Genomic DNA, 12,735 nt, shown 5'->3' on the forward strand with positions numbered 1-12,735 from the left:
GAGAAATATTCAACCTCCCGAAATTAAAACGTCTCCACAAGTGAAATCCATGTTGGATTTAGAGCAAAGCGGCTCATTACCTTGAGATTACTAGACCGCAGAAGAGAGACAGACGTTCGTAGGGTGGTTAAGCAAACAAACAACACTTGGACGGCTCGGTAATTACAGTTCCAACCCTTCTACCGCAGCCGCGTTCTGTGCAACTAACTGCATGGGTTTCCGACACAGGCGGATACTGCCCTGTCGCAGCAGTCTCTCTGATAATAACAACTGTGCGATCCAAAATTTATCCCTGCGGAAAAAAAGATTTATCTTTTTCCAATCTCCTTCCGCCGCAGGGAGCATGCAGCAAACGATCGGCCACAGAACCATCATAGCTGCTCCAATTTCAGGGCTCTTGTCAGTGCTTGCATCCGCTGGGTCAAAACATTTTGAGGTAAAAAAGTGGTTTCATTGTCATATTTTCATGAAATGAAAACGCCGGTATTTAACTGTACACAAATTTGTGGTCTTGGTGACTGATGATAAAAGGATGTGACTCAAATCCTTACAATTATTATTTTTTTTTAACTAGAGTTCTGGTCCAATATAATATGTTACAGTTTGATTCCTTGGCGAGAGATTTGGAATAAATAAGCAGACATTTCAATATACAGTAGTATGTTAAAAACGTAATCCCTAATAAATTAAATCCCTCCTTATGTACTGTACATGACACACACACACACACACACACACACACACACACACACACACACACACACACACACACACACACACACACACACACACACACACACACACACACACACACACACATATATATATATATATATATATATATATATATATATATATGTGTGTATATATATATATATATATATATATATATATATATATATATATATATATATATATATGTGTGTGTGTGTGTGTGTGTGTGTGTGTGTGTGTGTGTGTGTGTGTGCGCATGTGCGTGTGCGTGTGTGTATATGTATGTATGAGGCAAAGCTGCCCCCATTGTTTTTCTCTTCCAGCACGGCCCGATTCCTAATAGAACCTCCGATTAGATCCTTCCGCTGATTGCAGTGGGCAGGCCAACTCACGCCATGGCACTGCAAACAGTTATTCAGCTTCAGCTCTGTCACTTGTTCTGCGAGCTCTGCGCCTGGGAGCGTGGGGGGCGAGTGGGGGGTCGAGTTGAGCGGAGGGGTGGTGGGAAACCCGAGACGGGCTACTGTACATATCTGAGCCTTGATGTGGCAACAATGCGTTCTGCGGAGGACGGGTGCCGGGCCGCTGGGTCACTTCCTTCCTCCCGAGGCTGAGAAAGAAGTCTGAGACCCGGAGGGTGGGGGTGATGGGGGGAGGTGGGAGAGGCCACGGCCAGACGCTGATCTGGGACCAGAGCAGAGTCCAGGTGGTGAACAGTAGCATGAACGCCGGGCTGATCTCCGCTCCCTGCGTGAGGAGAGATGCCGGCTCAGAGCGTGGGAGTGTGTGAGGAGGTGAGAGACACCTCGGGCCCCTGTGACCACGGTGCCGCTCGGTGAATGGACCCAGCGGCCGGCACACGCGCACACACACACACACACACACACACACACACACACACACACACACACACACACACACACACACACACACACACAATCTATTAGTGTTACCTAACTAAGCACTTGAACAATGACCAGTAGCTAAACTTCCTCACTTTGTCTGCCTTCACAAGGGCTTTCAGACTGTTCTCACTCTCCCACAGACACACACAGACACACACAGACACACACAGACACACACACACACACGTACAATATTGTGCATCTTTTTTAGCATGATCAATATCAACGCCAATACCAGTCTAGTCACAATATCAGATAGAATATTCCAAATGAAAAGTTCCTCAAATATTTCAAATGTCCACAGACTTTGACTTGAGAGACCATACAAAAAAATGCCAATTTCATGTTAATACAATACCACTGTTAGACCATAGCTGATGGTACCAAATCATCATCCCCCAAAGCAACATGCATGATCACCAAGCAGCATACAGCAAAACACAGAGCGGTCATCCCATCTCTTTCTGGAGGTAAAGTAGTAAAGGTCCGAGGGGGCGGGGGGTCACCCAGAGGGGAAGTGTTGTCTTTGTAAAGCTGTAGTGGCTTATCTAACCCCCGGCCGCCATCAGTCACCAGAACGCTGCCAGCGAATCAGTGCACACTCTGCTCTGTGTGACCCCCTGACACAGCTAGTGAAGCTCTACTGATAAACCACACACACACACACACGCACGCACGCACGCACGCACGCACGCACGCACGCACGCCGTTAAAGTGTCACTGCACAATGGTCTAGGGTGTGTGTGTGTGTGTGTGTGTGTTCCATCAAGGGAACACATGTAGCTCCAGAGGTCGGTGGACTTGTACCCACTTGACCCTGGAATGGTCTGTGTACTCTCCCACAGATCTCGCCTCTTCCCTTCAGCCCCGTCCCTCCCGCCGCCGCCGCTCCTTGTCTCCCGGGAAGTTCTGCTGGCTCTACAGTGGCCATGTCTATTCCCTCGTAAAAAAGGACATTTCTGCAATGTGTGTTGAATCGGTGCTGATTCACCAAGAATTTCTGCCAGAATCATCGCCAATGTTCTTTGTTAAAATATGAATTTTTCATATTTATGTGCATAATAATGTGCATTCACATTTTGGAATAATTGAATTAGTTCAAGTTAGTTTTTATACGCACAAAAAAATTGTTACCTCTTGTCCCTACAAGCAATGGTTGGTTTTACACACACACACACACACACACACACACACACACACACACACACACACACACACACACACACACACACACACACACACACACACACACACACACACACACACACACACCCCTACCAGGTATCCTGATGAAGGACCAGCCGTGACGGGGGTAGACTGCCATCACACCCCCTGTGCATTGTGGGAGGAAGGTGTTGGCCCGGCCGCCCCAGTCGGCGGCAAGCTCAGGGGAGCCATAGAGGAAGCACTGCTTTGAGACCAGTCCGCCGCCCCCGCGCACCCGCCGCCACTCAAACTCAGCGCTGCGGTCGTCACAGTAACGCTCCAAGGGCACCGTGGTCACCTAGGCAACCGGATAAAAGGTGAAACGTTTTTACGCTGAAAACCAAAGATCATCATTTTGCGTCCTAGAGCGCAGGCGCTGTATGCATGTTTCTTTTTTTATTTGCAGTGATTTCAGAAGTGCTTTTAGCCTGAGAACATTTCATCTTCAGATTCTGAAGAATTTACAAACGCACCAATTTCAAGCTTGAACTATGCATATTAGCCAATGAAGTGTCCCAATTCAATACACTGTGTTTTAAATTCAATATTATTTTTATTGAAAAGTAAAAGTAGTTTGCAGTTGGTCAATCAAACACAACATTTCACATACTGTCTATTTTGTCTTTTTGACAAAATCGGAGCCATACAAGATTCTTCTAGTAACAAAAATTCTATAGGATCTGGCAGGTGTCATATGGCTCTTGGCGTCAGATCTTTGTATTTCTCCAAAACTCTGTTCTCCAATACCCTGTTTTAGCCTGGTATTGGACAAATATCAGATAAGTGATTGAACAATTCAAATGTCATACTATGTTCAGTTCATGCCGCTATAATATATTGGCATGAAATAAAACTTGTAATTACTACCTATTGCAGAAGAGCCATGCGTCGACATTGAACACTGGAACACTGCGTAGACAGTTCATTTTGCTTAAGCCGAGTGATGGAAACGGGACTAAATCACATTCTATTCATTGCGACATTTCTAACACTGCTTTAAAATCCCCCTTGGATTTAGATGGAAACATCTGTTGTAGAACCGGACAATTTCACAAAGATCATAATCTGCGCGAAAAACTGCGGTTCAGGTTATGATATCATCATTGTGGCCGCTCTAATCCTGCTTTTTTTTAATGCGTTGCCCAGGTCCAGGACAGTGTGCGTTCATCTAAATCTCTACGGGCGACAGGGAGGGCAAGCCCTGCGTGAAGAGAAGACGCAGCTTCACTGAATCAGCAGCTTCTCAGCGTCCAGCAGCTCAGGAGGAAGCCAAACAAACAGTGGACGCACTGAGCGAGGAACCCCTTTTTTTTCTTTTTAGACAGCCTGTTTGTTTTTAACTCAGCTGGGAGTCGCTGCAGCCGAGCCCTTCCACGCTGACACACACACACACAGATAAGAACTGCTCATTGTTGCTAGTCTCAAAAGCAGCACTTTTCCTTCCTACTCTCTTCCCCTTCTCATGACCACCCAACCTGCTTCACTGTCTCTTGGGCGGGCACGCACACAACACACCGCACTTACACACACACACACACACACACACGTTGGGAAAAGTCTCTTGACTCGACTCTCCCTATTGTTCTTTTCTTTACCCGTGGTGTGGCGGTGAGTAGGAACTTGGGAGGCAGCGTGGGCTGGCAGAGCCACAGTGTGGAGGCGGCGGATTGTCGACTGTGGATCGTCACATCTCTGTGTCCCACCACGCCCCGCCTGTGCGCTGTGAACACCAAGTCCTAAAACACACAAAAATACATGAAACATTACGTTGCATTACACCCAAAGACAGAACATTAGGTGACTGGATGTTCCACCAAATGCAGGACTAATATCTTACGTAAAATATAATGTTAACATAAGCTAAACTTTCAAAAAAAATAAAATGCTTAAGGCCTGAAATATGACATGAAGTATTACTTACGATTAGCGCAGCTTATATGATTTGGCGTATGGGAACAGGATGATTACGATGCAGAACCGCATGGCCTCAATCCGTTCAACACTAAACTTTTAGGCAAGGCATGGCCGGGGGAAATACATTCAGCGTGTATGTAAACATACATGTGCGTGTGTGACATAATATAAGAGATGGATACACAGTGCCACCTAACGGCAGAGCTGGGTAACCACACCCTGCTCATATAATCTCCCCCGTTACAATTATTATATAATTACCCAACGGTAATTAATTGAGTTGATCGTGATCAATTTGTTTGAATCATTAGATTCAATAATTGGATAATTTGGTCCAAATGTCAAGGGAAATTCAAGCCAATGAATTGGTGCAATAAACTCAATGTGAATTTGTTGCGTTTCCATCAGTTGAGTTGAAGCAAGTCTATCAGAAGTCTATCTTCAATAGATGTATGTGCATTATTACACTACTATAAGGTTGTATGATTGTATGGTTTGTGACAGCCCTAAGGCAGGAATTGGGAGAAATATGCAATCATCACTATACAGTAGCAGTATTAGACGGACTGTCACACCCGCCCAGAGCTGAGGGTTTACTAGTAGAGTTGGGAAGGAGAGGCTTTTGTGTTTGGTTTTTATACATACAATATACAAAAGAAGGTAAGCCTTGGAAATGCAGGAAAATGCAGTTGGAATTAAGGATACAGGGAGAGAGAGAGAGAGAGAGACTATTCTTAAGCGTCAAAACGTTGTTTGGGAGTCTAGTCAGCCAGACACAGAGTACATGAAGCACGGTACATATATCATCTCTCCAGGTGGTAATTCCTCACTGCCCTTCTCTTTCTTCTTCTCGGAAGGCTTCTGTTTTCAGTCACGGCTCCTGACACCACTCTAGGGGAGGAACCTAAGACGCTGGGCAGCTGCCTGACTCTGAGCGAGGCAGCCAAGGGCGGATGGGGAGGATGGAATTACCCCAACGCCGTTTTTCATTGGAGAGCTTTTCATCCAATATGTTAAATTCTTTAATTCAATTGATTCCTATCTGCCGATTTGTGAATCTTTGCCAGGTAAAAGACAGGTTTTTATTTTTTCAAGGCTCATTTAGTCGATCAAACGGACCAACGTCACATTCCTATTTGAAATGGTGACCTGCAGGAATAAGCGCAAAAGGTCAGAGCGTTACATTTAAATCTGTATCTCAGACCTTCCCGGTATGATTTATGTGGTAATCCGTACGATTATATTGTTTAAAAAAAAATCCCGCAGTTGGAAGTTTATTGAGTTGAGACAAAATATCTCCATCACCTCAAGTGACCAAGAAATAAAATTTTATTAAAAAAAATAAATCGAAAAGAATATAGAAGATCCTCAAGAATATAAAAGTGACGGCCAAAGACAAGTAAAACCAGATGACTTCTGAGGAAGACTTTGGAATTCTGGGACTTGTAGTGAAACCCACCCAACACATACGACCTCATGGATTACCACTTTAAAATCTGTTTTAAAAATGTTTACGTCATTTCTGAACCACCATTGAACTCTTCAGGATCTGGGAAGGCTTCCCAAACCATATGAACAGCGCTTAGACTGGGTACAGAAGGGACGACTCCCTGAAGAATCTTCCTTGCTTTGATTTTTGATGATGTTCCAGGTGTCCAAACTCAAATCCTTGCCCTCTACATGCCACCATTTTACATATGAGACATTTAGTGATGGGTGAAAGATCTTCACGAAGTTGTCTCATAACTTCCCTGTGGTCCTGTATTATACATCCCAAACCGCTTGGATGGACGTGAAAGCAAATAGAATCACACTGGATTTATTGAGCTAGACACCACTGATGTTTGCAGGCCTGGAAGTAGTCGAATCACTTGCTAACATGACAAAGTTCACTCACTGGACACATAACTCACAGGAATATTTCACCATTTGGCTTTAGGAATCTTTTATTAAGGAATGGAAAATACATTCCAGCGACAGCCCAGCCTCAGCACTATCCTGGGCGTCGTGCCTCCCATGTATATAAATCACAGAATGTTCCTTTTTCCTCACATTTTTGGAAAATGTTTTCAGTTAGTATCTCGCTAACGCCGGTGTATCTGATGGGACCTTTGCTCTAAATATTTGTCGGTGAACGTATTGATAGGCGCTGGTCTGCACAGGCCTTGGAGGGCGGGGATCTGATTTTTTGGGTCAGGCTTCATCTTTTCGCTTCCAGCGTGTTTTATCTTTTTGTCTGTAAAATAGCTGAACACGAAGCCCCAGCACCAGGACTGGGGGATAAATCTGATTTCAATGGCATTGTATAACATCAAGATATTGTGATTAAAGCTGGGATACCACAAATCCATTGATGAAGGGAAGGAAGGAAGGAGGCCGGAAGGAAGCAAGGGAGCAAGGAGGGATGGAAGTGAAGGAAGGAAGGAGGAAAGGAAGTAAGGAACACATGCAGGTAAAACATTATTTAAAACATTACAAATCAGGCTCTAAACAATGCAATCTTACCAAAATTAATACCAGGGAGGGAATGGGGTTGAAGGGCCTTGTTGAAGGGCCTCAGTCAGCCTACCATAATGAGAATTGGTGTCATGAATATCAGATCACTCACCTCAAAAGCATTGTTAGGTAAGGATTTGACAACAATCTCGATATGGGTCTATGTGAGACTTGGGTAAAGCCAAACGATTTCTTACCACTAAACCAAGCTTCTCCACCAAACTACTGTATGTCAGCTGCCATGCTGCACGTTCAACCAAGAAAGGTGGTGGCATTGCCCTTATCTCTAAATCTAATCTTAGTTTCAATCCTAAATTTAACTTTAACTTCAAAAATTTTGAGGCTCTTGTTATGCGGCCCTCACTGAGCCACACACATAGGCTCCACTACCTTCTGTACTGTATGTAGCATACTGTACCGCATACTGTGTCACTGTTCAGGGTTGTTCGGTGTTACCGTATTGCTGCGCCGTACTGTTGTATACTGTGCTGTATTATCCCACAAACACTACCTCACTTCATTCACATGCCACTTTAATGCACATATCTGTATATACATAATTGCCTGTCCCATATACATAAGTCTATCCCATATACCTAAGCCTATTCCCTTTATCTATTCCATTTTATTTTATTTTATTCTATATATTTTTATTTTATTCTACAAGTATTCGACTTACTGTATTACGTTTTAGGAATCAGTTAGTTGGTCTAGTAGAAAGAAATTTTCTTAGGTATCTACTGTGTTCAGTCTAGGACATATTGTGTGTAATCACCGGGTGCGTTGCGTTAACATTTCACTGCATATATGTATGAAAGTATGTATATGTATATGACGAATAAACCTCTTGAATCTTAATTACCACTGCCTATTTACCTAGTAGTAATCTACCGTCCTTCTGGCCTCTAAGCGAGCTTTTTAGATTAATTCTCTGACATTGTTTCTGACATGGTGATGCACACAGATAATATATTAATTGTGGGTGACTTTGATATTCATGTAAACTCCCCAATTAAATCTGTTAGCAGGGCGTTGCAGACAATAATCCATACATTTGGCTTTACGTCAGCTAATTCGTGAACCGACCCATAATAAAGGTAACAAACCTTGTAGTTATCTGGAACATATACTATACAGATACTTCTATCGTAGTGGCTCTCCCCTATACCTCTGTCATGTTTGACCACTATTTCATAAAATTTGAGATCTCAATTCACCGAAAGCATTCTAAACAGGACCAAAGCTAAAGCAGCCGTAACAGTGCCTTAACTACTACTGCGCTTTTTAACCACTTGCCCACAGCTGTTGCTTCCTTTCCATTTTAGGAAGGTCCCCTTTTCCCCTTCATAGATAATGACTTCATACGATTCTTTACTCAGAAAATTGACCTTATGGGAGAAGAGATTAAAGGCACTCGGGCTCAACCCCAATCAAATTTTTCCGATAATGGGACAGCAACAGCGACTAAGACAGATGGTATAGATAACCTCTCACACCTTGATGCAGTATCTCTTGAAACTATCACAGTTGGTAAATGCCACAAACAGGCAACATGCCTACTAGAGCCACTCCCTGGAAAACTTGTTAAAGAGCTGTTTCCAATTCTAGGACCCTCTATTCTTAACATTATTAACTATCTCTCTCCTCTGGCCCTGTACCTTTGGCTTTTAAGAAAGCCATGATTACACTTACTTAAAAAACCCAACCCAAAAACCCCTGTTGTAGCACAACAGATTGAAGAAAAGCAGAACAGCTGTTACATTTGAATTATTTCAGTCCGGATTCAGAGTGCTCCACTCCACTGAGACAGCCCTCACAAAAGCGGTTAGTGATCTTTTATGAGGAATAGACACAGACACCTCCTCAGTAGTGCTATTACTCGACCTCAGCGCTGCCTTTATTACTGTTGATCGCAATCTACTGCTACATCGCCTTGACACATGTATTGGCTTTAGGGGTCTGGGACTTTCCTGGTTTCGATCTTATCTTTCAGTGAGGACACGCCATGTAATTAATTCATGGCAATGTGACCTCTGAGTATTGTAATGTTACTTGTGGGGTCCCGCAGGGATTGGTACTTGGTCATTCATTGTTTTGCATCTATATGTTGCCACTTGGAGATACAGTATCATACACAAATATGACATTCGCTTCCATTGTTATGCTGATGACGCGCAACGTAATGGTCGTAACCTAGAGACGTGTCTTGCTGAAATTAAACAGTGGACGTCTTATTGGTCCTGCCAGACACGGGCACCTGGTCCAAGGATACCACTCTTAACTTTGATAGCTGTACTATTACCCAAAGTAACTCAGCAAAAACCTTTGTTATATCTGAAAAAAAAATTGATTTGATCCCACTCTCTTTTTTCCAACTGCAGATTAAGAACATTACCAGAACTGCATTCTTTCAGCTCTGCAATATTGCTAAGACGCGGGCCATTCTATCCATGAGTGATATGGAGACCATAATCCATGCATTTGTTTCATCCCGCCTAGATAACCGCAATGTGTTGCTCTCTGGCCTGACCATGTAGCATAGCATTAGTATAGCCTCAGGTTAGTACAAAACACAAGGACTAGAAAGCCATATTACCATATTACCCCAATACTGGCTTCCTTGCACTGGCTCCTCAGATGTGACTACTACTACTACACTAAATACTACACTGCCTAGCACCTTCCTATCTTAACTGACTTAGTGGTACCTGATGAACCATCATCTCAAGCCTTACACTTACAACATGCTGGTCTTTTAGCGATTCAGAGAGTTCAAAAGAAGTCTGCTGGCTCCAGAGCATTCTAACTCTGCGCCCCAGTACCCTGGAAAGCCCTACCTGCTGAAATCAGAGCTGCTGATTGATCTTCTGTTAAAATGTTTAAGTTAAGACCTTAGACACATTATTACAGTCTTGCATTTGGTTAACCCACACTCATCCTGTTAATTTGCCTCTCACCCTGCCTTCGCCATTTGGCACCGGTAAATGACGCCTGGATATTAACCAACTGTGTTCTACTCTAGCCTCGAAATTGCATAGCACAGAAGTACAATATTTGTCTTATTATATTACTATTATTGTCGCTCACTCGGCATCCATTGCAGCCTGGTGATCCATTCTGTGGCACCTTCTCAAGGTTTCTCCCCCTCCGTTTTTTTCTTGGGAGTTCGGCATCCAAAGGGATGCCGTTAATTTCTCTGTGAAATGTGGGTTTGCGAAGCCCTTTGAGACTGTACTGTGATTAAGGGCTGTATAAATAAACTTGACTTGACTATTTATTCTCAAGTAAATATTCTATTCTAGTTTCATTAGGATTTATGTATTTATTACATAACTCTTCCCTATACAAACATACGACTACTATGTAAAAAGGCAGGAAGACAGGAAGGAGGAAGAAGGAGGGAAAGAGGAAAGGAAAGGAGGGAGGAAGTGTCATCGGGGAAGGAAGGAGGGAAGGATAGAAGAACAAGGGAGGCCGGGAGGAAGAAGGAGGGAAGGAAGGGAGCAGGAAAGGATGGAAGTGAAGGAAGGAAGGAATGCGGTAATGAGGGAGGGAAGAACGGAGGAAGGAAGGGAGGAGCAAAGGCACAAAGGAAGGAGGGGAGGAAAGGAAAGGAGGATGGGAGAAAGGAGGGAAGAATGGAATAGGAAAGGAAGGGAGCAAGGAAGGGATGGAAAAACAGGAGGAAGAAGAACAGAGTAAGGAAGGAAGGAAAGAAAAATTGATTGAAGATTGATGGAAAGACGAAGGGGTGAAGGAGGGAAGGAATGAAGGAAGGGAGGGAGGAGCAAAGACAGAAAAGAAGGAAGGAGGAAAGGCTGGAGGAAGGGTGTACTTTAAAAAATAATGTAAATGTTTCTGATCCCTCTGTTCGTCCTCAACTAATCCCCCTCCTCCAAAGCCTGACTAAATTTCCCAATCTTAGGCAGATTTTGAATCATGCGTTGAATACAATCTGTTGTGGCTTTCCTGGCATCTTCAGGGCATTCATTTTAAGCTCATTCATGAATATAGCAAGGTTAGCTAAAATATACTGATTTATTCTTTCTTTAATAAGGATCATTTGTTGGGCAAATTGGCTTCTCTGTTCTTATTTATCCATAACTGCATATTAATGTTGCTTCTGTCAGTCTTAACAGTACAAATACAATATTTCACGGAACAAATGCAGTCCATGACAGAAATTAAATGAAATAATTAAAAATGGCTGTGTAACTTCCAAACAAAATATCCATATTCTAATTTACTAAATCACTTCAGAAATTAAAACAATAGCACTGAAATATTGCTAGAGTATTGGTTTCTATAAACTAAGGCCTAAGCAGCAGTCGTAGTTGTGTATCATTGTATACACAATTTATGGGTCTGAATTCATCATGAGCTACCTATAATTTCTCACTAAATGGAGGTCTGAAATACAGTAGTTACAATACTAGTTTTAGTCTAATAACATGTGTTAAATTACTATGTAGTTCACAGTAATGGGCCGTAGTTGGATTCTTTACCGATGGATTTTGAATTCATAAGCAGATTTGTGATGCATATTGATATGGCTTAAGATAATATTCACACAAGCAAAACACATTTTCTTTTTTTGTGTGCGCGTGTCAGTGTGTGTGTGTGTGTGTGTGTGTGTGTGTGTGTGTGTGTGTGTGTGTGTGTGTGTGTGTGTGTGTGTCTCGTACTTGTAACACGGGGCTGGTGTGTGTGTTGGGGAAGGCGGTGGGTCGGTTCAGCCAGAGAACCAGGTCCCTGTGAGAGAGACAATGAGCGCTGCCTCCTGGCTCCCCTCGCTGCTCGGGGCCAAACAGCCGTTGGTGGTGAAGCCGGTAGGCGGATTTCAGAGACAGAAAAAGGGCTAACCACCTGGAAGAGGGAGAGCGAGAGGAGAGAAGAATGACTGGAACATGTGAGAACGATGAAAAATGTGTTTTCACACCAGTAGATACTTGGATTTTGCCACTTATACCCTTTTTCCACCGCACCAAAAACTCAGTAACGCCAGCTAACATCTGGCTTTTCTCTTTAGTGGGAAAGGCTACACCTGGCATTCAGTCCCGGGTATTTATCAGCTCCAGCGCCAGTGATGAAAACACAACACCCAGGTAGACACGCTGATTTTTTGCCAATTTCCTTGTAAATAGACAGGAATTTAGACAGGATTTAGAATCCAAAATAATAATCAGAAGTCAAAGCTACTGACATTTTTTCCCCACATGGGGGACCATGTCTTGTTTTGGAGGGGAGTGTTAGACCGCTCAAACCCCCACGCCCCCCCGCCGGGCTCCGAGCCACTCCAGCACCGCCGGAGCTGTTATTGAGGCGCTCCAAAAAAAGGATAAAAATATATTTAAAAATATAAAAATATATATATATTTAAAACATTCAGCCTGTTCTCATGTAAAATTGGAGAAGAGTTGTTTACACTGTGGAACTCTGCTTCACCTCCTTAAGGGGAGCGACAAACTGACAGAGAAAAGCAAAAAGCGAGGAGTCGACA

The 12,735-nt window shown here is 43.3% G+C and overlaps 1 protein-coding gene across 2 annotated transcripts in view; it reads right to left on the reverse strand.

Moving 5' to 3' along the window:
• ino80 (INO80 complex ATPase subunit) overlaps nucleotides 1-12,735 on the reverse strand; it is a 56,486-nt gene that overhangs the window by 22,716 nt on the left and 21,035 nt on the right. For both annotated transcript variants that reach the window (XM_080021389.1, XM_080021388.1), the window contains exons 24-26: nucleotides 11,921-12,101; nucleotides 4,421-4,561; nucleotides 2,898-3,123 (exon numbers count right to left, since the gene is read on the reverse strand). In XM_080021389.1, coding sequence (XP_079877515.1) covers nucleotides 2,898-3,123; nucleotides 4,421-4,561; nucleotides 11,921-12,101 — 548 coding nt within the window. The remainder of the gene's footprint in view (nucleotides 1-2,897; nucleotides 3,124-4,420; nucleotides 4,562-11,920; nucleotides 12,102-12,735) is intronic.

Source organism: Zeus faber (assembly GCF_960531495.2).
Source record: "Zeus faber genome assembly, chromosome: 2".
NCBI lineage: Eukaryota > Metazoa > Chordata > Actinopteri > Zeiformes > Zeidae > Zeus > Zeus faber.